The 26714-nt window shown below is 43.0% G+C and overlaps 1 protein-coding gene across 3 annotated transcripts; it reads right to left on the bottom strand.

The window, feature by feature from the left end:
• Window positions 1-1031: 1031 nt before the first annotated feature.
• On the bottom strand, window positions 1032-9230 carry LOC131233185 (probable aldo-keto reductase 1). 3 transcript variants are annotated; one of them, XM_058229809.1, is made up of 8 exons: window positions 9108-9230; window positions 5427-5594; window positions 4270-4473; window positions 3057-3229; window positions 2597-2693; window positions 2494-2515; window positions 2021-2174; window positions 1074-1325 (listed from the first exon to the last, which is right to left on the bottom strand). In XM_058229809.1, the coding sequence occupies exons 1-8, from the start codon at window positions 9165-9167 to the stop codon at window positions 1298-1300; spliced, it is 906 nt and encodes a 301-aa protein (XP_058085792.1). In that variant the 5' UTR covers window positions 9168-9230; the 3' UTR covers window positions 1074-1297. The 3 variants fall into 3 exon arrangements, with proteins under 3 accessions (XP_058085791.1, XP_058085792.1, XP_058085793.1); XM_058229808.1 differs by lacking the exon at window positions 2494-2515 and having other exon boundaries at window positions 1032-1325; XM_058229810.1 differs by lacking the exons at window positions 1074-1325; window positions 2021-2174; window positions 2494-2515 and adding an exon at window positions 2189-2493.
• Between the last annotated feature and the right edge of the window lie 17484 nt (window positions 9231-26714).

The raw sequence follows: 26714 nt of genomic DNA, 5'->3' as shown, positions 1-26714 counted from the left end.
GCACCCAGTCAGGCTTCAGGCCAGCCCATCATGGGTCTAGCACAGATCCAATTTTTAGACCCATCTGCCGGGCTGCGAAATATAAACAGGCTAGACATGTCTTAGATTTGGCAACATGTACTATCCGGGAATGGCCCCAGAAGTGAAATCCTCTTTGGAGTTTGGACTTTCAACATGGATTTACAACTCAGAGAATCAGATTGACTCATCTGGTCTTGAGTCACATCATGACCCGGCTGAGTCTGTGGTGAATCGGCTCGACTTGCACATGTAGGGGGGGACTCATAGTGTCGAATGGATCAGTCCAACTGAGTATGAGTTGACTAGGGTGAGTCGCATGGGACTCGTTCGAGTCTTAAAACCATGACTCTCACACATAGGATTTGATTTGGTCTATAGGCCAGGCCTAAAGCCAAGCCCACAAATGAACCTGGCTTGAGCAGACCCTACCTGGCCTGACCATGGTCCATTAACACCTTAATGGACAGCTCTGATATTAATGCACGGGCCATCTTGGCACAAGTGGAAAACGCGTAGGGTGGCTTGGCTGTACACACATGCAAAACTTGCAAACTTCTCAAAGATAAACCAACACAATAACACCAGATATAATAGGCTTAGAACAAAATGTTCATTGACCTGAATTCATCAATGGTAGATTAGCCTACTTGACCACATGATCTAGATTGTTAAGCTGACAAAGATCATGCATGTTGTAATCTCTTTGGCGGTGTATGGACAGTGGTATTAAGTTTTATTAAATAGAATTGCATAAATAATCCCACTTTGAAATTCGGAATGGCATGTTTGGAAGGAGTGTGACATGGGATTAAAATTAACTTTGTAGGCTTTGGAAAATGAGCCTTGTGTTGGAAAGTGTGAGATGGGATTACTAATCCCACGGATGATGGATTTTTGCTTCATCCAAGTTCAATCCAAATGCAATTTGAAAGTAAATCCTGGAATTTATTTTTTAATGCATACAGTCCAAACATGATATTAGAAAAAACATGATATTAGAAAACATGGGATACACCCAATCCAGGGACAATACCTTACACGTGCATTTATTGTAACTTTTACAATTTCATCCACCTTAATCCCACCCAATGCAACTGGCCAAACAGGCCCTTAAACTGACTTCTTTCCATCCTTTGGCGGTGTATTTGCAAACTTCCACGAGTGTAAGTAAATGTTTTCGAAGATGGTAGATCCGGCCACCTCGTCGATCGGCACGGCTTGGGATATTTCTTCCAAATCTGCTTCTGTAAGCTTCACCATCAAGGAGCCAATATTGTCATTTAGGTTCTTCAACTTGGTTGTGCCTAGAGATATTCATACAACAGACGAAATTAGAGCATTGATAGATGGCCAAGCAAGCATCCTACAATGTAATGTCGTGATCATCGGCGAAAGTTTGATGGCACACAGGACTCCATGCATGGGTAGTCATGGTTCGATGATTTGGACCAATGACCTATGGTTCTACTATAGATGGAAGATAACCAAATCCTTGATTGGAAGATCCAAGCTCATTGAAGATGTCATCCAAACAGCATTTCCAGATAAAATGAGTTCTCAAAAACTGCATTGCAACATAATGGAGTTTTAAGAAACCGATTTCTAGACTATCATACTAACGGGACATATGATGATTCATGCAGGGATTGACTGAAGAGGCGACTCCAAGCGTACATCCTAACTTAGGGTGTCAATGGGTCCAGCCAGCTAGTTGCGGCTTCACAGGTCAGACCATTGATCTGATGGGTCCACCATAGAAGGGGAAGAACAGGAATGCATCACATACCAACTCACAGTAGAAAAACTGAATCCCACCATGCAGTTTCCATCATTGGCACTGCCCCCAAATGCTGGACAGAAGATATGGTTAATTTCCTGCCAAAATACTCAATTGCCTGATTTTTGGGCCAGGCCATCAAGATAGTGGGCCCCACCTGAACAGTGACATTTTTTTAATCGATGCTTAGCAGGATAGTGAAATATTAAGACAGTTGATTACCGGGGATGGGAACCACGTCGTCTCCTTGATGGAGAAGCCATGACAGAGCAAGCTGAGCAGGGGTGCACCCATGCTTTGCAGCCAAGTTCTCTATCCGCCTGTAGAAGATCTTGTTCTTCTCTAAATTTTCCCCAGTGAACCTTGGATGTGTACTCTAATTAGAAAAAAAAAAAAAAAACCAGTGAATGCACAAAATTCATTTATGAGAAATGCAATGACTACTTGTAAGAGTGGCATTTAAAATACTACTCTCCCACGGGTACAAGATCCGGCTTGTTCATTAGTTGACATTAGGCAAGCCATACAACAGTAAAACGGACCTATAAATGTTCCACATTCGACATATAGGAGTGGCCCACAAGATGACTGAGCTGGCCTGACTTTCAGACCAAGACAAATGCAAGGTGGTACATTTAGAGAGTAGGATTGAAACACTAGTTCTGTAAGTAGCCATATCAAGGATCTTCATTTACCTACACAGAATACCAGCATCCACTGAAAAATTTTCAGTTGTAATTTCATGAAACTAGGAAGATTAGAAAAAAGAATACAATTGACTAAAATCCAAGTTCATACCAAGAAAGTATCTGCAGGAATACTCTCCACAACTGCCTTCCCACCGAAAAAGCCACGACCAAGAGGGCTGTATGCAACTATCCCAATACCAAGCTCCCTTCAGTTCAAACGTTTACATGCACAATGCATCAGTATAGGAAAAATATCAACTGAAACGATCATGTTCTAGATGCAAACATCTAAGTTAGTCATCAAGCATTCCAAATCAGTACACGTGGACATGTGTTTGAGATTCAGATGTCATCTGTTGGGGCCTAATGTTGATGGGCCATGTCCTAAAAACATACCAGTCCGATGATCCTAGCTGTTGATTGGATGACTTTGAACTTGGTTTGGACTATTTTCCAGATACAAATATGTAAACCTTCTAATCAGTAGAGCTAGGATTGCCTGACCTGTGTGACTTTTGGGTGCCAACATTCACATATGGCCCAATAAATGAATGGTCTAGATGTCATACCTGCAAAGTGGGACTATCTCTTGCTCAATATCACGAGTCCAAAGGGACCATTCCATCTGTATAGCAGTTATGGGGTGCACTGCATGCGCACGCCTTATTGTATCCGGACTGGCTTCAGATAACCCGACATACTTTATTTTCCCCTCTTCCACCAACTTCTTGAGTTCATTCATCTATGTTACATTTCAACCCCAATCACCAATCAGCTATAAAAGTCTCAGCTGAAATAAGGGAATTGAGGAAATTCAAGTACAGAAACTAATGGACAGCAAAAGATTCAAAGTAGGTGTAGTAAAACTTGACACAACCCACCAACCCGACCCAGATCCAACCTGGAAATTCAGGGTCTGGGTCAACTCATTTCCCTCATGGATTGGGTTCAGGTTCTGTTTTGTCAAACTGAGATTAAACCGGGTGTGTTTGGATTTGTTGGGCTAGACCCCAAAGGTCATGTATATGGTTTGTCCCTTGCCTCCTCACTAAATGCTAACTATATATGTGCATGTGTAAGTTTACATAACCCTAAACCTGGTTATAATTGTCCTAATTTGAATTATAGTAAGGGTTTGATTTTATATTAATTAAGAATTCTAAATGTGGTTTATATATATATATATATATATATATATATATATATATATATATATATAATGGGTTAGGTGAGCTGGGTTTGGCTTGACCCATTTATAAATGGGTTAGGTTGAGGATGAGATTTTCAGTCTGTTCAATAAATGGATTGAATTTGGGTTGGACTCATCCTTTTCACGACTCGAACACAACCCAACCTGGCCCGACTCATTGCCACACTTTTTTTTTTTGTTAGCTTGTTAGTACACCCCACTGTCAGTTGACACTTCACTGTTAGCCACCCCACACTTGATTCAAAGCTTTTTTCAAATAAAAAATAAAAAAATAAAAAAAAACAAGAAAAATCCTAAAGCAATTCATGCCAGTGGAGATTTAAGGGATGACTTGGGCCATTCATCAGGAGTGTGCCATCATGAACATGCCCTGGCCGAAAACATATGCTAGTCTAACCAACTATTTCTAGCGGGACCCACTTGATGAATGGCGAAGACATTGCACGTTTGTGTCACAAATTGACTCTATAATACCAATCCATGCAAGCCTTTACCATTTCTCAACAGAAAGAAAAGAAAAAAAAAAAAAACAGCAATTGAAGAAAGAGAAAATTTTTTTTTGAAGAACTTACAGTTTCCTCTATAGGAACAGATGTGTCGACCCGGTGCTGATAATAGAGATCGATGTAATCCTCGCCAAGATGCTTAAGGCTAGCTTCACAGCATGCACGTACGTATTCAGGGGTGCCTTTAACTTTGAAGCTGTTCTTGTCCAACTTGACTATGCCGAATTTCGTCGCTAATTGGATTTTTTGTCGAGGCAACTGCTTCAAGGCCTGGAAGTATTTGAGCTTACTGATAAGTTGAAAATCAAAAGAACCCAAGATCCAAAATCAAGTTCCTTATAACAGAGCCTACCAAAGTGAAAATTGAGTTCTTGCAGGAACTCAAGTGCTTCCACTTTCAACTACAGGTAATTTGCCCTGTCTACCTGAATTGAATCATCAAAGAGGATTGTGAACTAGGTTTTTTAGTTTTTACAAGTCAAGCCCATGGATTGATGATCCAGACTATTGGTTCTGATGAGCCCACTCTGGATAGGCCATGCCCTACAAATATCAGGATTCAAATACCTATTCATCCAATCTCTGCGCTTCTTTTGTCAAATACGTACTGTCGATGTATGTTTTTTTCTTAGTTGTGAATTTTCGGGCAGGGTTATTATGGTTTATCCATGGTGGGTCCCATTAGATCAATGCTCTGAAACACCAACCAATGGCCCCACTTATACACACACAAGGGCTAGGGTTTGAGTCAAGTACATCAAGAAACAAGCAATAACAATGTCAGTTCCTGACATAGTTCCAATACTTCCTGACACCGGATGAGTCAACTCGACATGGCTCGGCATGACTAAAACCGAGTCACTAGCCTCCTAGGTGGAGATTTCATTAAAATAATGGTCGCAAGTGGGATTCAAACCCCCAAACCTCAACCAAAGAAAGCAACACCTTAACCAGTGAGGTTTCTATCTAGTACTGATTTGAGTTACATTTTATATTGCTAAATGTCAATATCTGTTTACATTCCTAATATTTTCAATTTCCAATAATTATATATCGAGTCGAGGCAGGTTGAGTCTTTGAGTCACCCCAACCCAGCTAAACATCGAGCCAAGTAGAGTTGTCAGGTTTTTGAACTACGGTTCCCGACAACCTGCAGTATATTTACAAAACACAAAAATACACACTAGTCTTCTGAGCTTGTGAAAAGATATATAGAACTGCACCTTCCCAACCAGGATTTCATTGGCACCAGCTCCATAAGAATTCGCCGTGTCAAAGAAAGTGATTCCTTTACTGAAAGCATCCTTGATGATTGAAATTCCATCTTCCTCTGATAATGGAGCATTGTACGCGCCAGTTAGGCCCACACATCCAAAACCCAGCTTGGAAACCTGGAGAGGAGATGAAATTATCATTCCAAGAAATGAACAAAGAAAAACATCCATTAGGAAATTGAAAAGACCCTGAAGAAGTTGACAAGAGTAATTTAAAGAATTTAATCGGCAGTTGTTCAGTGACGCCTTTTACATTTCAATTCCCAACTTCGCTATATATTCCATTTGCTTTGAGTCTTGTCATTCTATTCAGCAATTACATTAAGGGCCTGTTTGGATACCACCAAATAAATTACTTTTTCTACTTACACCGGTAGATAAGTAATTTATTTCAGATAAGTAAGTTTGGTTTATGATTACTTATAAGTAACTTTTTTACTTAAAAGTACTTAATCACTTCAGTTAAATTTTTAGCTTTTTTTTTTTTACTTTTCATGAGTTGCTGAAGAGAGGAATAGGAGAGACATAAGAGAGAAGAAGCTGATAAGTAGGTTGTTTACCAAACATACTTATCTTCTTAATAAGTAGAAACTAAGACAAGTTATTAGTGGCATAAGTAACTTATCTTGAGCAACTTATGATCCCAACGGGTCCTAAATATCCTTCTATCACTTCCTATGTTAGAGAATGATAAGATTATGTTTGGATGCTCAATTAATTTGAATTGTAATTACTAATCAAATTAAGTAGAAATAAATCAAAAGTTTGAGGGTGTGAGCTCTGAATTCCAATTACATTGCTTTCAGATTAGACTAGAAAGAATGTAACTTGTGATGGCTACTAGCACATTAGGAAGCTGAAATTTATACTTACATACTTATACTTTTCTCATTATCTTATAGTCCTAATGTGTTATTGTTTTAAATAACACATTTAACATATATTTAACATCCAATAGTTGATGGATAGTCATATCGACAATATACGATATCAATTTCTGACATATATCAACAATTTATACCCAAAAAAATAATACACCTTATAGTAGGTCAACCCATCGGGACAACATTCTTACCAAAGAATGATCCAATACACTATTGAATACATGACCAAAATATACCGATAAAAAGAAAAGAAAGATTCTTGAATATCTCTTCTTCTTCTTCTTTTTTTCTTTTTTTAATATATATATATATATATATTCTGTTTTAAATATCGACAATATCAACCGATATATCCCACAATATATCTTGCATCTCACCTGTGTGATACGAAATGCACTAGTATGATATATCTTGCATGAAAAATCATGGATTGGTAACTTCGATTTTGAGATTTGGAAGAGAATAACTGAGTTGCAAAAAATTGGAAAAAAAATAAAATCAAGCATGCATGTAATCTAATCTGGTGATTCTTTTTTTATTTTTGAATGTATTGCTTGTATTTCTACATGTCTTCTTACATTCATAAATTATATGAACAGACTTTGAATATACTTGCATCAATTCAGTTAGACAACACATAGATTTGGACCCCATACAAAGAAAACCTATTATGTGCACTTGTTTTTTTTTTTTTGTAATGTTTTGATTTGTAAGTATGTATGGATGTCTTTTTTAACAGTTACTGAAATTTCATTGAAAAATTCAACTAATTTCTAATATTTCCAACAACAGTGATACATTACGCGATACAACCGATATATCCCATACGATAATTGATACATATTCGTATCCCAAGGGTGCAATACATAACGAGATATTAATATTTTGAACACTAATATATATATATATATATATATATATATCCGCACACCGGTTCTCACAAGAACTCGTGAGAACCTTTTCAAAACTCATCTCTCATGATATAAGCGTAAAATCTGAACCATTCATGTGATGCAGCACCCCATGAAACCCCTGGAGGCCTACTTTCACCCTGATCCAAAACTTTGGTGGGCCATAGCAAAAGGAAACAGTTTCCTCCCTTGATTTGTCTCTCTTTTGCCATGGCCCCAGGGGTTTCATGGGGTGCTGCATCATGTGTTGTTTAGATTTTGGGCTTGTGAGAACTGGTGCGCGGGTGAGCATTGCTCTCTCTCTCTCTCTCTCTCTCTCTCTCTCTCTCTCTCTCTCTCTCTCACCTATACTGATATTAAGGACTATGGAATGGAGGAACAAGATTGGTGTGCCCAAGTAATTGGGATAAGGCTTAATGATGACATCTTACTCATTTCATTTGCTTGGTAATTTTCATTTAAATAAGTTTATAATCTAGTAGAATGAATGAATTGGTTACTATGTTATAATTCTTTAAAAATTATCTTTTCAGTTTATATGATATCATTTGGCGACCCCGTTTTGTGTATGTGCAAGGTAGTTTGTATGACATTCATACCGTTCATAAAGTCATTCCTACTGGGAAGAGCTGATAACACGAATATTAGCCTGATTCAAAACTTCTGTGGCCCCACGAATATTCCAACAGTTCAATCCTCACGTTTTCGACCCACTTGAGTATTGGATCCGTCTCATTTTTGTCCCCATGGCCTAAAATGAGCTCAATAAACGGATGGACTGGGTGGATTTCTCAAAAACATCACGGTGGTCCCCACCTAGATTTCCAGCGCAGGAACTTCCTGCGATCGCAGGAAATCAGCGTCCGTTGGGGGCTCACCTAATCCGCTCCCAGACATCTGCTCCACGCGTGCGTGTATTAGGGACGCGGATTTCCTGCGAAAGCCTTTCGCAGGAAGTTCCTGCGTAGGAAATCTGGGTGGGCCTCACTGAGATGTTTGTGAGAAAGCCACACCGTCCATCCGATTTTAGAGATCATTTTAGATTATGCAGCCAAAAATAAGGTATATTCAAAACTTGAATCAACCACACTAGAGGAAACAGTGGAGATTTAGTGACCACCGTTGAAACATTTATATGGCCACGAAGGCTTTGTCTCGGTCCAAGTTTTGGTATTTTCACTTCATTCCAGTGAAAATGACCTTATAAACGGCTTGGATGGAATATAAACATCAAGGTGGAGCCTAGGAAGGTTTCAACGTTGGACATTCCTTTCCCACTGTTTCATCTCGTATGGCCCACTTGAATCTTATATCCTCCTAATTTTTAGTCGTATTGTACTAAAATGAGCTTAAAAAACGGATGGACGGGTTAGATTTTTCATAAACATCACGGTGGCCCCCACCATGCATCCCAGCGCAGGAACTTCCTGCGAAAGACTTTCGCAGGAAATCCTCGTCCGCGTGTATTAGGCAGCAGCCAATCTACACGCTAACACACGTGCTAACCTAGCAAAAGCGACTAAGATCTGATCTGTCCAACAGAAGGATCCCATACTGTAGATACACTCTCTCGCATTTGGCCCCAGTTTCCGAAACAAATGGATGGTAAAAGAAAAGTTCCCAATCTTATTTTATTTTTGAACAATGTCACGTAGCTGATGACGAATGGCCTAGTTTTCGGAACAGATGGTCTACGTGATGGAACCCACATGATGGACGGCATAGATCCAGCACACCTATACCAGCTCGTCACACGTTGTGGCGTGTAGGTCGGTTGCATATACACGGGTGTTGACTTAGCTCCAATACCTGATTAAAGATTTTAAGAGACTTACCTCTAATCCCTGATTTCCCAACCTGAGGGTGGGGATTTCGACATTCGCCTCCATCGCCATCTCTCTCTCTCTTCTCTCTCTCACATCAACCTGCGATTGGAATTTCAAATCAAGGAATCTACTACGTCACCTGTGCACGTGAAAGCGATAGGAGGGTGTCCCGCGGACCGGAATCCTATACACCGCGTGTTTGTATTCAGAGTGTAAAACACCCAATCTTGGTGGGGTCAACAGTGTTGTGTGTGTAACGTCCACTCCGTCTTATCAGCTTCAGTCCTCGATTCTAGTCCTTAGGAAAAAAATCAGCTAGATTTACAATTTATTTGGACCACAACACAGGCAACGATGGAGATGGGAAACCGCCACTTCCGCAGCTATTTGGCTACTGATCTTGTCAGTATTCAATCCGCGCCCGTCATACGTAGCTTGGCATTTATAGCACCGTAAATTTATGATTATAATATTTAATTATGATGTAGGAAAGGTGTTGGCTGAGGGAACGGATTGGCTACTCCCCCTGACACCAGCCAATGGCTGATGGTCGGTGCTATGTGGGCCTCACCATGATGTATGTGTTTCATCCATGCCATCCATATATTTTTACGGATCATTTTATTTTATGAGACAAAAAATTAGGTATATCCCAATCTCAAGTGGACCACATTACAGGAAATAGTGTTAAATGAGGGTCGACCATTTTTGAGGGCCATAAAAGTTTTGGATCAAGATGATATTTGTCTCTTCACCTGGGCCTGTATGACCTAATTAACAGATTGGATGTCAAATAAACAGTATAGTGGGCCTTAGGAGGATTTTAATGGTTGATATCCAATCACTATTGTTTTCATGTGGTGTGGTCCACCTGAGATTTATATACCTCTCATTTTTGGGATCAAGCAATACAATGATTTGTAAAAATAGATGAACGGAATGAATGAAACACATACATCATGGTGGGGTGCACAGAGCATCGACCACCAGCCCCGGAGCTGGTGTCAAGGGGAGTAGCCAATCCATTTCCACTGGCTGAAGTTGTTATTTATTTTGCTTTTTAGACTTTTTTTTTTCTTTTTTAATTTCTTTTTTCATACTTGAAGGACAAAACTGCCCGGTGTCATCTGTTCCTTCGCATGGTTGTAGATTTTTTGCCGTAGTTGAGATGTTCTTTTAATAATGACATCAATGATTGGGGCCATTTCTTGGTTGTTCTATTCTATTTATTTTAATTGGATAACCGTGAACCCATAATAGGATCATTTTAAAAAAATAGAGTTGTCCGTATCACAACTGTGTTAACCTTATAAGCTAATTCCAAATTGTTTCTTCTGGTGTAGTCCATTCGTAATAAGTTTTGCCTTCAAACTTAGGTGGATGACATTAAATTAAAACATTTTTCATGTGGACTATGAGACCCGTATCCTACCTCGTATAATTCCGTAGGCTTCCGCGGTCCTCCCGGTGGAAATCCAGGTACCCGTGATTTGTTATCCGCGTTTGTGAGCGATCCTGAATCATGTCTTGTATATCAGAGTCGGCTGAACCCGAGACTTGTATCCTTGCGATCGCGCCGTTGCCGCGGTTCCGATGCCGCATCTCACGCGCTTAGGCAATACCCGTGCTAGGAGATGTAGGCCTGCGTTCAGTTCGAGAAAAACGCCGCGAGTTGCTAATCCCAAGAAAATCCATCACATCAATCCCACCAATCATATCAATCAAGTACACATCTCTCCCATCACTCACACCCATCCCCAAGTACAATTACCCATCCCCAAAGTCAACTATCTCTCTTACACAAGTACTCCCATTACTCACTCTCCCGTCACTCATATCTCTCATCTCTCTTATCTCTCTTATTCTCCCAAGCAACCATGGGAGATGGACGTCCAAGCTCTACATGAGAAAGAGCCAGGTGTGGCCCACCTTCCTACCATTCAATCCCATCCTCCATGATCGATCTCAACCATTGAAGTCCATCCATTGGAACTCTAGCATGCATTGGTGAAAGAATGAAGATGAGATCCAATGGTGGGTGTTCATTTCATTTAATTTTGATATACGGTCCACATGATTTGAGACCCACTTGATGTATGCATCGTATAGGGAGGGCCCATAGTGGCGGGGTCCCTCCCACTATCTCACCGATCTCTCTCTCTCTCTCTCTCTCTCTCTCTCTCTCCTTTTTTCAGATTTGCTCACCCACCTAAGGGCGATCCAGACCATCCAGCAAGTGGGATAGCCCTGCTGTTCACCCTGCTGGGCTGGCAGTCCTCATGGATGGCCTGGATGATGGGAAGACACAGATATCATCTTGATCCAATCAGGTGGACCACGGGTGCATGGACCCTACATGCTACATGTGTACAGTACCCACACTGTCCAGCTTCCCAGACCATTTTTAGGCCCGAGCCAAACGGGCCAGGGCCACTGGACGGCTTGCTGTCCAGCAGCAAGCCCTGGCGTGAATGGCAACACAAGCACCAGCTTGTTTCAGCGCTAGTGGGCCACACCCGCGTGGACCCCATCTCAGAACGTGTGTGGTGTACACGCCGTCCATCTGTGGTGACCCACCATGATACATGCGTTAGATCCAACCGTCCATCCGTGTGGACCCACTTTGATGTGTGTTGGATCCACACCGTCCAGACTCTGGACAGTGGGTCACACGCAGGCGGTGTGAATACAACACGTGCATCTTGGTGGAGTCCACGTCCAGTGGACTGGACTGAACGGTGAGGATGCAGAATAAACACATTAGGGTGGGCCACGTCCAGTACTGCTGGACGGCCCAAATACAACCCTACGCCATGGTGGGCCCAACAGAACTCGCTGATGTCAACCAGTAGCTACATCTGCTGGTGGGGGTACATGAATGGACGGTGTGGATCAAACCCACACAACACGTGGGGTCCACAACACATGCAAGGCTCTGTCCAGCACCGTCCAGACTTTCTGGACGGTGTGGATGAAATACATACAACTCGGTGGGTTCCAGAACACGTGCATCAAGATGGGGGTGCTACGTCCAAATGGAAGGATGGCGTTGACGAGATCCATACATCAAGGAAAGGGCCCCACCGTCCAGATGTTGGACGGTGTGGATAAAGTACATCAGGTGGGTCCCTCATGCATGAACGGTGCAGATAAACCACATACCTCATGTGTGGGACGTACAGAACTAGCTGACGTAAACAGCGGCTACCATTTTGATGGATGAGTGGTCCACCCTGATGATGTATATCCACACCGCCCATTTGCTGGATGGGAGGGGCCCACCTTGTGATGCGTTGTATTCACACCGTCCTTCCTCGTGGCCCTGGCGTGATGTACGTGTTTCATCAGCATCGTCCAGTCCATGGGCCCCACGTGGTGATGTTTTTTAGGCCACTATGATATTTGTTTGAAGCCCAGCTAGGGGCTGTGAGGCCCACCCTCATGTATGTATACGCACATGAGGGGCTGGCTTTTGAGGCCCGCCATGATGTACGTGTCATGTACACGCCATTCATCCATTTTTCTACAGCCGTGGGCCCCATTACCATGTGTCAGGCCCACCTGTTTGTATTTTTGGCCCATGTGCGGGGCCCACCTATTTGTATATTTAAGGCCCATATGATGGGGCCCACCTGCCTTGTATTTAAGGCCCATATGATGGAGCTCATCTGCTTGAATCTGAGGCTCATGAGCAAGGCCCATTGTGATGTATTCGAGGCTTATGGATAAAGCCCATTGTGATGTATTCTTGGCCTAAGGGCAAGGCCCATTGTGATATGTATCAGGCCCATGACGCGTGGCCCATTGTGATGTATTTCCAGCCCATTTGGTAAGACCCATTGAGATATATTTTCGGCCCATATGACGTGACCCATTGTGATGTATTTCCAGCTCATTTGGTAAGACCCATTGAGATGTATTTTCGGCCCATATGATATGGCTCATTGTGATGTATTCCCGGCCCATTTGGTAAGGCCCAATGAGATGTATTTCCAGCCAATATGGCATGGCCATTGTGATGTTTTTGTAGTCCATTTAATGAGGCCCATTATGATGTGCATTAGGCCTATGGGTTGTGGCCTGTACGATGTATCTGAGGCCCATGTGCAGGGCCCACCTGTTGTGTATGTAGCCCTTATATAAGGCCCATTGCGATGTATATTAGGCCTTTGTGTGAGGCCAGGGGCCCACTCTATGATTGGCTCTATGTGGGCCACTGCTTGGGAGCGATGTTGGTTAAATGTCCACATTGATGGGCAATGATGATTGGATGTCCACATTGTGACCTTCCCTTGGGCCTTGTTAGGCCCATTCTCACCGATTCCGATTGTCGATACGATTCTGATTGTCAAGGCCAATTCCAATTATCAAGGCCGATCCCGATTGTTGAGGCTAATTCTGATTTCGATTGTCGATGCCGATTATCAAGGCCGATTCCAATTGTTGAGATCAATTCTTGAGGCCGATTCCAATTCCGATTGTCGAGGTCGATTATCGAGGCCGATTCTGATTTTCGATACCAATTCTGATTATCGAGGCCGATTCCGATTGCTAAGGCTGATTCCGATTCTGGTTGTTGAGGCCGATTCTGATTGTCGAGGCCAATTATCGAGGCTGATTCCGATTGTTGAGGCCGAGATATCAAGGCCGATTGACGAGGCCCAATGTGATGTATATGTGGCCCGTATTTGAGGCCCATTATGATGTGCATTCAGCCCGTGTTTAAGGCCCAATGTGATGTATATGCGGCCTGTATTTGAGGCCCATTGTGATGTGTATTCAACCCGTGTTTAAGGCCCAATGCGATGTATATGAGGCCTATGTGATGAGGCCCATTGTAGTGCATTTAAGGGCCAGGCGATGGAGCCTGTTGTGATGTATATTAGGCCCATAAGATAAGCCCATCGTGATGTGTATTAAGCTCTTGAGTGAGCCCCATGATGTTGTATATTAGGCCCTTGTGTGAGGCCATGATTTCACTATATATTAGGCTCTATGTGGACCATTCCTTGGGAGCAATGTTGGTTAAATATCCATATTGTCGAGGTCGATTATCGATGCCGGTTATTGATACTAATTGTGAGTATGTGACAGCATAATATCATGATGCATGCACATACGCATCATCTGTATGTTTGTTATGAGATATGATTGACTATTGCATATGCCATAGTATCGGTGGTTTATGAGACTCCCTGATAGGCGGAGACCGTCTCACATGAGCGCACGGTATGCGCAGGATTGATGCATGACTGGATTGTTTGATTCATGCATCTTACATTGTGTGTTGTGATTACTATACGCCCTAACAACATCAGGGCCATAGCCTCCATAATCATGCCATGGATGGCCAGATGGGACATGTAAGACCCGTGTCCTAATCCGTACCATTTCATTAGCTTCCGCGGTCCTTCCGGTCAAATTCCGGCAACCTTCGCACCGTATTCGGTGTTTGCGCACGATCCTAAGCCAGGTCCCGCACACCGACGTCGGCTCGATCCGAAACTTATGTCTTGGTGATCGCGTCGTCGCCGCGGTTCCAACGCCGTGACTTGCGCACCGAACCGACACCCAGGTAAGAATATGCCGATCAGCGTTTATTCCGAAGAAACACCGCGCGTTGCGGATTTCGAGGGAATCTCTACACAATTAGTCCCACTAATTAACCATAAATGCAACCATACCTCAAAGTACTTCACCCATTCCCTCTTTTTCCAAAAGTCCACCATCTTTCCACCTCACCATTCCTCTTTTTCTCATTTTCAACCTCAACCATCCCTCTTCTCCACCAATTTCAAACTAAACCATACCCCTCATCACTTCTTTCTTACAACCATCACTCCACCCATCCCTCCACCCATTATTTCTATCTCTCCCTCTCATTCTCTAACAACTTTTCCAAATCCCATGAGAAGTTTCACAAATCCAACACACACTCTCTCAACTTCAAGTGTGGCCCACCCTCTCATCTCCAATCTCAACCATTCATCTTTCATCAACCTCCATTAAAAGTGAAGGTAAGGAGCTAAGGAGTCCAAGGGAGCAAGGAGAAGGAAGATAAGGTGGGTGATTTTTCCATTATTTAAATTTTAGGGCCCACTTGTTGGTGGGACCCATTTGGATGTATGTGATTTAATCTAGAGGGCCCATAGTGGCGGGGTTCCTCTACCTCACCGTATATCTTCTCTCTATCTCTCTTCCTTTTCTTTCTTTGTAATGGTGTGGATCCCACCAATGTGTTACATCTACCCCGTCCATCTACATCAGACGGTGTGGTCCACTCTATTACAGGTGATGATCCACACCATCCACTGTTTGGATGGGCCCAATGTGTCACGCCCCAAACTCGGAGACCGGGCTCACAAAATTCCCGATCGCCGAATCCGGCGCCGACAGCCTCCGTAGAACCCCATTCTCGGCTCCCAGCGCCCATTCGCCAGGTTCCGATCCTGGGATGCTACAAGGAGGATTTTGTACGTCAGTTTGATTCGTAATAAGCATAACCAAAGGCATAACCTACAAACAACAACCAAAAACTCCATCACATTTCCACTATAATCAAAAACTTTACAAGTACAATGAGCATAAGGGAAATACAATGAATATAGACCAAAACTCCAAAAGAAGATCAGCCACGCGTCCAAGCCTCAGCGCTGCTGCGATCCAACGTCACCTGCACGCAACGGTCGTGCATAAGCTTATAGAAAGCTTAGAGGGTGGTGAAAGTGTATGCTCAAGGTGATAATGTAGTCATGCAGTATCAGAGTAATGCGGAACATGCTGATGAATGCTAAGAATCCCATTAGCCGTACCAAGGCCATGCGGTGCAAAGAATGATGTCGGCCATACCAAGGCCATGCAATGCAAAATGCAAGTCAAGCATACAAATCCTCAACTAAGTCCACATGTCAATACGGCTCAAATCTGGGATATCACCGGGGTCTAGTACGCTCCAAGCCAGATTGCCGCCCCATCGCGCGCAATAAGGTGAGTGGAAAAGACCTCACTATCCGCCTGCCAATATCGGTCTCGGCTCGTCAATAGCGGACCCATTCCTCGAGCTGGTCAGACTCAGCCTAGCATTGCCCCCTACTCTCAAGTGTAAGGCCGCACCCCTTCCAACCGACCACGACACGGTGGAAAGCGCAACCGTCGGTAATCGGCACCCGGCGCTCATGCACCCACTCGGTGCAGACGTTGGAGCAACCTCCTGGTACCATAAGGGTTTAGGGACTTTCACCGTGGATATCTATCGCACCCCATGTAGAACAAAATTTCCGGTATCCAATCCCGCCAACCACGATACGTGTGTGGAGGCTACGACCCCGATGTCGCTAGGGCGTAGAACTATACCACACAATGCGAATGCATGAATCACACTATTCGGTCATGGCAATCTCGCGCGTATCGTGCGCTCATGTAGGCAACACCCGTACGGAGCCCCTAAACAATCTGCCCGAAGGCTATGCTATGATCAGTCATTTCTCATATCAAGCATACGTATGATGCATATGATCATGAATCATGGAATTAAATATGTCATATGGGGTGGATGATGCTCATAATGAAGACGGGCCTAGACGGCCTACATATTACACATATGGGCCTATCAGCGGGCTCAAGGGAAAGTCATAATGCGGACATTTAACCACACTACACTTACAATGTGGACGTCAAACCAACATTGCTCCCAAGGCACGATTGCCACAAATATCATTTCATAAGTTATTTTGGGATCACACATTGCAATGGACCTTAGGTACATCCATTGGGCCCTTAAATACATCAAATTAGCTAAGTCATATGGGCCTTATATTCATTAAGTGGGCCACACCAATGGGCCTTATGTACATTGCAATGGGTTATAACCCGGGGGCTTCAGAACATATCAAATAGGCCTAAGCTTATGGGCCTTACACGTGTCAAATGGGCCTCGACAGTTGGGCTCCATATGTACATCAAATGGGTCTACTCACCTGGGCCTTATATGTATCAAATGGGCCTCACCAATTGGGCCCCATGTGCACATCAAATGGGCCTCAACTCATTGGCCCCATTACATCAAATGGGCCTCGACCCATGGGCCCCTAATACATTAAATGGCCTCGACCCATGGGCCTCTAATACATTGAATGGGCCTCGACCCATGGGCCTTTTATATACATCAAAGTGGGCCTCAACCATGGGTCACAAGTACTGAGGTGGGCCTCAATCACGGGCCTCCACATTAGTAAAAAAAATATATACATATAATATAGTATATAATATGTATATAGTATATAATATATATACATAATACATGTATATAATATTATATGAAATATAATATTATATATATATATATATATATATATATATATATATATATACACACACGTGCACACATCACAGTGGGCCCACACACTCATCACAGTGGGCCCACACACGTCACAGTGGGTCCACGTCCACCGTCCAGGCGGACGGTGGGAATGAAGCACATACATCAATGTGGGCTCCATGTGGGGCCCACCATAGTGTTTATATCCCATCCGGACCGTTGATAAGGTCCAGCAGACCTAGATGAAGGGTGAAAATAATTTTCACCCTGATCCGAAACTTCTGTGGGCCCAAAAAGGGTTTCAAAGGTAAATGTTCAATTCCACTGTTTCACACGATGTGGGCCACCTGAGTCTTGGAGCAGGCTGATTTTTGAGATGGGCCCACTTCAGAGAGTGGGCCACCTGATGAACGGATTAGATGACATATAAACATCAACGTGGGGCCCACGGCTGCAGCCGTGGGTGGCTGTACGGCGGCCAGTCCGCCCGCCCGGTGAGCGCAGGCAGCGCCTGCTGCGGCTCTGACACAGCAGCTGCTGCTGCTGTGTTCGGTTATTTTTTTTTTTATTTTTTTTTGAAAATCTATGGATTTTACAGGTGGGGTCCACATTCAGTGAATCCACACCGTCCAGTGTCCTTCTACGGCTCACTACGAGCAAAACAAGTCCAATATTGGACGTATTTCGCCGTATAGACAGTCAGGGAAGGTTTCAATGGTGAAAACCATCATTTGATATGGTGTGGCCCACCAGAACCCCGGATTGACTTTATTTTTTTGGTTCAACGCATGAAAGGGGGTTGACAAGGGAATGGACGGCGTGGATTGAATACATGCATCAAGGTGGGGCCTACATGAATGGACCACCCCACTTGGAAACAAGGTAACACATATATATATATTTCATCCAGTGGCGTCCAACATCCCTGGACGTTGCACACGCATGGAAGCCTTGCTCAAGTGGGCCACCTCATGGTGAGTGGTGTGTGTACAACACCTAAAAGGTGGGCCCCACTTCTAGATATTTTGGATAGAAACACATACTTCATAGTGGGGTCCATTCAAGTGGGCCACACATCCTCATTATCACAAAAAGAAAATAAATAAATAAATAAAATAAAAGGAAGGGAGATAGAGAGTGAGACCGTGTGATGGAGGGACCCCGGCACTATGGGCCCTCCCTTGCACTAAATCATACATCAAGTGGGTCCCATTACACATGGGTCTATAAAAATTAGATCCAACGGTGGAGATCCCTTCTCCACTAAATTAAATGGTCTAGATGACCCTAAGCATGTAAAGAAATAAACATCATGATGGGGTCCCTGGAGAATGGCCCCATCATGGAATGATCATGATGATCCAAGTGGGCCATCGGCCACATTTTAGGGTCCACAGTGAGATCCAAACCATTGATCGGTTGGCCTCACTTGGCCCATCTTAAAAATATCAAAATCTATCCTATCAAAACACCCACCGCTAGATCTTCTTGCTCCCTTGGCTTCCTTAGCTCCTTGTACTACCCTTTGATGGAGGAAGATGGGAAATGGATGGTTGAGATGAGAGATGAAGGGGTGGGAAAGGTGGACCTCACAAATGAAGTTTTCTCACCATGGGGGACTCATACGTATGGTGCTCTCTCTTGGATTTGGATTTTTTGAAAAAAAAAATGAATAAGAGAGATAGTTGTAATGGGAGAGAGAGAGAGAGAAAGAGATGGGTGATGGAGTGATGGGGGATGGTTTGGGTTGAAAATTGTGAAAAGGTGTATGGTTGTTGTTGAAATTTGAAAAAGAGGAGTGGTGAGGTGGAAAGAATGGTGGACTTTTGAAAAAGGTGGAGATGGGTTGTTGTACTTAGAGTATGGGATGCTTTAATGGTTGATTGATGGGACTAATAGTAGAGATTCCCTCGAAATCCGCAACGCGCGGTGTTTCTTCGGAATAAACGCTGATCGGCATCTTCTAGCCTGGGTATCGGTTCGGTGCGCAAGTCACGGCGTTGGAACCGCGGCGACGACGCGGTCGCTATGATATAACTTTCAGACCAAGCCGACGTCGATGCGCGGGACCTGGCTTAGGATCGTGCGCAAATACCGAATACGGTGCGAAGGTTGCCGGAATTTGACCGGAAGGACCGCGGAAGCTAACGGAACAGTACGGATTAGGACACGGGTCTTACACAATGCATTTTTTTTATATGTATACTTATATATATATATATATGTTATATTTTAGATAATATATATAATATATATAAGATAATATGTATTATATATATAATATGATATATATATTATATGTATATATATATATATATATTTGGTGGGCCACGTCCACGTGGGGCCCACCACAGTGACGTGATTAGGAAGGTCGTCCAGCGTCCAGGGACGCTGGACGTTGGCGCTGTGTGTCTTAAAAAAAAAAAAAAAAAGAAGAGAGAGAGAGAAAGAAGTGGTGGATCACTCATGCAGACCCCACCTCGATGTATATGTAAAATCCAAGCCGTCTATTTTGTTCCCCACCTCATTTTAGGCGTTGAGCCGAAAAATGAAGTTGATCACCTTCCTCAGCGGGCCATACCACAGGAAACAAGTTTCCTACCTTTGATTTACTCTCTGATGCTTCGGTACATTTGAAACAGCCCAATATTGGACTCTACGGGTTTGTACCGAGTCACAGGGACTGATGGCTGGTGTGGATCTTTCTGAAGCGGGCCCCGCCTGGGAGAAACCGTGGAAAAACGGATATTCAAAAAAAAAAAAAAAAAAAAGAAGCAGCAGAGCTGCTGCTTGCTGTCAGCGCTACGCAGGCGCTGCCTGCGCTGGTCACGGACGGGCGGACGGGCGGACTGGCTTGGGTCACGGCCCCAGCCGTGGGCCCCACGTGATGTGTTTCGGACATCATAACCATGCATTCGGTGGGCCCCCACGTACCACCCATCCATCTCAAAAATCAGCCGTAAACGGAACTCAGGCGGACCATACCATCTAAAATCATGTGAAGACATGCCTAAAACATATAAACTCGTTGGTGGGGCCTACCTGAGTTTAGGATGCAAGTGAAACTTGATTTGGACCCATAAAATTGAGGGACACGTACAATGAATGGGCTGGATTGTGAATCACATCTCGGTGGGCCCCAAAACAAAAAAATATATATATATAAAAAAAAATTTTAAAAAGCAGCAGCGCAGCGCTGCTGCTGCTGAGTGACGAGCGACGGTCATTGGGGCCTCACGGCTCCAGCTGTGGGCCCCCACGGTGATGAGTTTCGATCATCAACACCGAGCATTTGACGGGTCCCCTCAGTCTACACGTCCACCCCGAAAATCAGCCTTATACGGAACTCAGGAGGGCCACACCATCTAAAATCATATGAAGACATGTCTAAACATATAAAAGCACTTGGTGGGGCCTACCTGAAATTTAGATGCGGCTGAAACTTGGTCTGTACCCTCAGTCAAGTGGGGCACACATAATGAGATTTGCAAATCACATTACAGTGGACCCCCAGGTCCACGTGACCTTACAAACAGGTTGGCTGGTAAATAAATATTACCATGGGCTAGGCCCACGTGATCCTATCCACGGGTTGCATGGCAAATAAACATCCTGGTGGGCCCCCTGGTCCCGTGACCTTATGAATAAGTTGGATTTCAAATAAACATTTCAGTGGGCCTTACCCAAGGTCCAAGTGACCTTATGAATAGGTTGGATTTCAAATAAATATTATGGTGGGCCCTAGGCCCATGTGATGGAGCCATATTGATGTATTTCTGGCCGTTGGGGAGGCCCACCTTGATATATATATATAAGGCCCATGAGATTAGGCCCATTCGACGTATTGGTGGCCCGTTGTCGAGGCCCACTCTGATATGTATAAGGTCCATGTTACGAGACCCATTGTGATGTTTTCAAGGGCCCATGGAGTATGACCCATTGCAATGTACATGAGGCCATTGATGCGGCCCACTTGACTTATATAAGGCCCATATGAGGCAGCCCACTTAATGAACCTAAGGCCGTTGGGACGAGGCCCAATAAGACTTATGTGATTCATGGAAGGCTATTCCTTGGGAGCAATGTTGGTTTTATGTCCACATTGTGAGGATAATGTCGGTTAAATGTCCGCATTATGAATCTCCCTAAGGCCCACTGATAGGCCCAAAATTATGGTAAGAAGGCCGCCTAGGGCCATCTCCATTATATCCAGAGCCCATCTCTTTATTCATGTTTAGTATAGATCCATGATTCATGATCATTCGCACCATATGTATGCCTGATGTGAGGAGTGACCGATCATAGCATATACCTTTGGATAGACTGTTTATGGGCTCCCTGATAGGTGGAGTCGCCTCATATAAGTGCATGGTATATACAGGACTGTTGCATGACTGATAGTGTGACTTATGCACTTGCATTTGTGTGATTGTAATTACTATATGCCCTAGTGACATCAGGGTCATAGCCTCCGTAGACACATCGTGGATGGCTGGGTTGGATACCGAAAATATTTGGTTCTAGCATACGGGCGCCATAGACGTCCCTGGGTGAAAATTCCTAAACCCGATGGTACCAGAGGATGACTCCAATGTCGAGACCGAGTGGATATATGAGCGCACGAGGGCCGAATACCAGGCGGCCGCGTCTCCCACTGTGTCGTGGTCGGTTGGAAAGGAGTGTGGCCTTACTCGCCCGAGGGTAGGGGGCAATACTAGGCTGAGTTTGACCAGCTCGTGAATGGGTCCGCTATCGACGTGCCGGATAGGTATTGGCAGACTATTGATCAGGCGGATAGTGAGGTTTCTTACGCTTACTTGGACTGTGCGGCTAGGAGAGCGACAGTGCCATTTGGAGTGTATTGGACCCCGGTGATTATCCAGAATGAGAACTGTACTGTTACATGATGAGGATTGGCATGCTTGAGTTGCATCTCGCATCGCATGGCTGTGTTATGGCCGATAGCATTCATATCTTGCACCGCATAGCCTTGGTACGGCTAATTGCATTCATGTGCTCATCACCATGATTCCGCATCACTCTGACCTTGCATTTTGAGCACGTTTATATTGCGCACACACTTGCACCACCCTCTAAGCTTTCTATAAGCTTATGCACGATTAATGCGTGCAGGTGACGCCAGGACGCAGTCGTAGCCATAGTCTGGCCATAGTTGGAGCGTGCAGCCGAGCTTCTGGAGTTTTGTTTCTTTTGTTGCATTGTATTTTCCCTTTCTATCGCATTGTACTCAAAAGTTTTTGATCATAGTGGATTTTGTGGTGGTGTTCTTGTGGTTATTGTTTGTGTGTTATGCTTTTGTTATGCTCATTATGAATCAGACTGATGACTTGAAATCCTCCTTGTAGTATCCCAGGATCGGAACCTGGTGAATGGGTGCCGGGACCCAAAAATGGGGTTCTACGGAGGCTGTCGGCGCCGGATTCGGCGATCGGGAATTTTGTGAGCCCGGTTTCCGAGTTCGGGGCGTGACAGGACACCAGAAATCTGTTACTAGCATCCGGTTGCCATACATGGCCCTGACTGAAAATTCTTAAACCCTCTTGGTACCAGAGGATGCCCCAACGTCGAGTCCGAGTGGATACATGAGCGCCCGAGTGCCGAATAACAGGAGGCCGCGTCTCCCACTGTGTCGTGGTCGGTTGGGAGGGGGTGCGGCCTTACCCGCCCGAGAGTATGGGGCATAGCTAGGCTGAGTTTGACCAGCTCGTGAATGGGTTCGCTATCGACGTACCGGGTAGATATTAGCTGACTACTGGCCAGGCGGATAGTGAGGTCTCTTCCACTTGCATGGTCGTGCGTCAGTGGGAGGCAATTGCATGTAGAGTGTACTAGACCCCAGTGATGATCCCAAAGATGTACAGTACTGATTTGTGGAGTAGGAGTTGCATACTCATTCATTCATTCACTATCCACTTGGGCTGGTGGTGCGCAACTGTTTGTTACGTGTACCTTCACAATGGCCAAGATTTCGATTGGGGCACGCGACTAACCTGAGATCAGGAGTTTATCACATTGAGTCTCACTATCCAAATTAAGTATTAGACTAGTTTGGATAGAAGTCCCTTATGATGGACCTCATAGTCTGCGATACTACGTACTATCATCCTGACTTCACACTCCAACATGGTCATTCCATTTGCACTGCATATTGCATTACAACCGCGGCATATGGTATTTTGGGTTACTGTGTTTCTGCATTTATATGGTCTAGGTACGGCTGACGCTATTCGCGATACTCACCAGGAATTGTATATTGCATTGCACCCTTGACATCTGATATTGGCTCTTTATGAATCCTCATTTGCATAGTTGATCTGTATTGCGTATTCTGATATTAATTGACTCATGGACTTGTCAGTATTTCCGATTACTCTGATATCATATGATTTATGATCTTACCAGTATTTCTGATATTGTATGATTATTGCATTGTATTGAATACTTGGCACTTACCTTGTGCACATACTTACACTACCATCTAAGCTTTCTATAAGTTTATGCATGATAGATGCGTGCAGGTAATGTTAAGTTGCAGCAGCGTGGAGCTTAGAGCATGCAGCTGACTTCTGGAGCTTTAATTTTGACTTATGTATTTCCCTTTCAGCATTGTATTCAAATATTTATATTAGTGATTATGTGATGATAATGCTGTCTTTGTGATTTGGGTAAACTTGTGGTTATGCTTATTACGAGTAAATGTATATTGAAAAATCCTCCTTGTAGCATCCTAGGATCGGAATCTGGCATATGGACGCTGGGAGTCGAGAATGAGAACTACGGATGCTGTCGGTACCGGATTCGGTGATCGAGAATTTTGTGAGCCCGGTTTCCGAGTTTGAGGCGTGACATAGACGGTCCCTTATATTGGAAGGCCATTTAATATTTTTTTCACTTATTCATTTTTTTCATGAGATGGGACCATCTGCGCATTAAGGCCATTGCCACCTATGTGAGAGCTACTCCGACGAGTTTTTAGCATAATTCTCTCAATTCAAACGAGCTTTTAAGTGTTTTTTAAAGATTTCTAGCCATACTGGGCAACGTAAAAGCTAAGACAGTAAAAGGTAGCTTTAAATTAGGATTATAGTGGCTTTTGCATGTGTATATATGTTTTTTTTTTTTTTTTTTGTATCAATAATGAAAGTTTGTGAATGGGATGATGGTGTAGTGGTTCCCTTTATAATTATTTTATGAATGGTCGGAGTTCGTGAAATGGATGAATTTTGTGATGGAAAAATGTTGCAATAGATGAATTTTGAAATGGAATAATGTTGTAACATATGAATATGATTAATATTGCCTAAAAGTGGGCCTAAAGTTATTGTGGATTGTCGATTCTCAATATGGATCGCTGTTATTCATTATAGATCATCACTCCAACAAAAACGATCATAATACCCTCGTTACATGTTGGATTTTAGTGATCTTATACTCATTAGAAAGGTAATTTAATGAAATTTCAAATGGATTTGTAAAAACCTAATTTGGATACTATTTGGTTGCCCTAAAGTGTGCCCAAAGTTACTATGGATCATTGATACTTACTGTGGATTGTCGGTACTTGCTTCGGATCACATGTCCCACGAAAATCGTTACAAGTCCCTCGTTACATGTCTGATTTAGGTGCTCTTATATTAGTTGGAAAGGTAATTTGATGATATTTCAAAAGAATTTAGAATCACCTCATTTGGATATCATTTTATTTTTCAAAAGTGGGCCCAAAGTTACTATGGCTCGTCGATGCTCACTATGGATCGTCAGTCCCACGAAAACGGTCATAACTCCAACGTTACATGTCCGATTTTGGTGATCTTATACTCGATGGAAAGGTAATTTGATAATATTTCAAATAGATATAGAATTTTCTCATTTATATATCACTTTCTTTTTTAAAAGTGATTCCAAAGTTATTATGGATCGCTAATGCTAACTATGGATTGTTGGTACTCACTATGAATTGTCGGTCCCACACAAATGATCATAACTCTTTCGTTACGTGTCTAATTTAGGTGATCTTATATTCGTTAGAAAGATAATTTGATGAACTTTTAAATGAATTTTACATCACCTCATTTAAATACCACTCAATTTTTTGAAAGTGGCCTAAATTTATTGTGTATCGCTGACACTCACTATGTATTGCAGATCCCATGAAAATGGTCCTAACTCCCTTGTTACATGTCTGGTTTTGGTGATCTTATACTTGTTCCTAAGGTAATTTTATGAAATTTCAAATTTGTTTAGAACTATCTCATTCAAATGCCATTTGATTGGCCAAAAGTGGCCCCATAGTTCATCTATTTGAATATCTCATTCAATAATAAATGTTATGATTAACTTTGGGCCTATTTTTGGGCAATCAAATGACATCCAAATGAGATATTCTAAATAAATTTGAAAGTCATCAAATTATCTTTCCAACAAGTAAAACATGATCCAAATTGAACATATAATAAGGGAGTTATGACCATTTTCATAGGATTTACAAGCCACAGTGACTATCGGTGATCCATAGTAAATTTAGGAAATCAAATGATGTCCAAATTAGGTGATTATTAATTTATTTACAAAATCATCAAATTACATTTTCAACTAGTATAAGATCACCCAAATCAGACATGTAACGAGGAAATTATGACCGTTTTCGTGGGACTAATGATCCATAGTGAGTAACGACGATCCACACTAACTTTGGACCCACTCTTGGCAACATTCATCCATTACAAATTTCTTTCATTTCAGCATTCTTCCATTACAAAATTCATCCATTTCACAAACTACTAGCATTCATAAAATATTATAATGGAAACCGGCACACCCTCCTCCCTTTCACAAACTCCCATCATTGATACCCACTAAAAAAAAACACACAAAAGCCATTATTATCCTAACTTAAATTTACCTTTAGTCATCAAAACTTCTGGCAAAAAATCTTTTTTTTTTAAAAATACTCAGAAACTCACTAGAATGGAGGGAATGACATTGAAAGCTCGTCGAAGTAGGTCCCACAAAGGTGGCAATGGTCTTATCGACCAAATGGTCTCCTTTCAGATAAAAAATGAAGAAGAAATCGAAAGAAAAAGCTAAATGACATTCTGGTGCAAGGGACCCAGTTATTGAACCCATCCTACATCTTACGTGGGGCCCAATGGATGTCTTATAGCATATCCAAGCCATCTACATAAAGGAGTTTTAATTTCATACCAACTGTCCAAGTTTGAGTGCAAAACTCGTTACGGATGGACCACACTAGAGGAAATGATTTGGAATTAACTCAT

This window comes from Magnolia sinica, chromosome 18 (genome assembly GCF_029962835.1).
Source record: "Magnolia sinica isolate HGM2019 chromosome 18, MsV1, whole genome shotgun sequence".
Taxonomy (NCBI): Eukaryota; Viridiplantae; Streptophyta; class Magnoliopsida; order Magnoliales; family Magnoliaceae; genus Magnolia; species Magnolia sinica.
This window is presented reverse-complemented; position numbering and strand designations above follow the sequence as displayed.

What these genes read in the sequence shown, in the direction of transcription:
- LOC131233185 (XM_058229808.1), bottom strand. Translation starts at nt 9,167, where the DNA reads ATGGCGATGGAGGCGAATGTCGAAATCCCCACCCTCAGGTTGGGAAAT. An exon ending in TGGGAAATCAGGGATTAGAG is followed by an intron (nt 5,595 to 9,107) that starts GTAAGTCTCTTA and finishes TCTCCTCTCCAG; the next exon opens with GTTTCCAAGCTGGGTTTTGG. An exon ending in GAGATAGTCCCACTTTGCAG is followed by an intron (nt 2,694 to 3,056) that starts GTATGACATCTA and finishes TTTGAACTGAAG; the next exon opens with GGAGCTTGGTATTGGGATAG.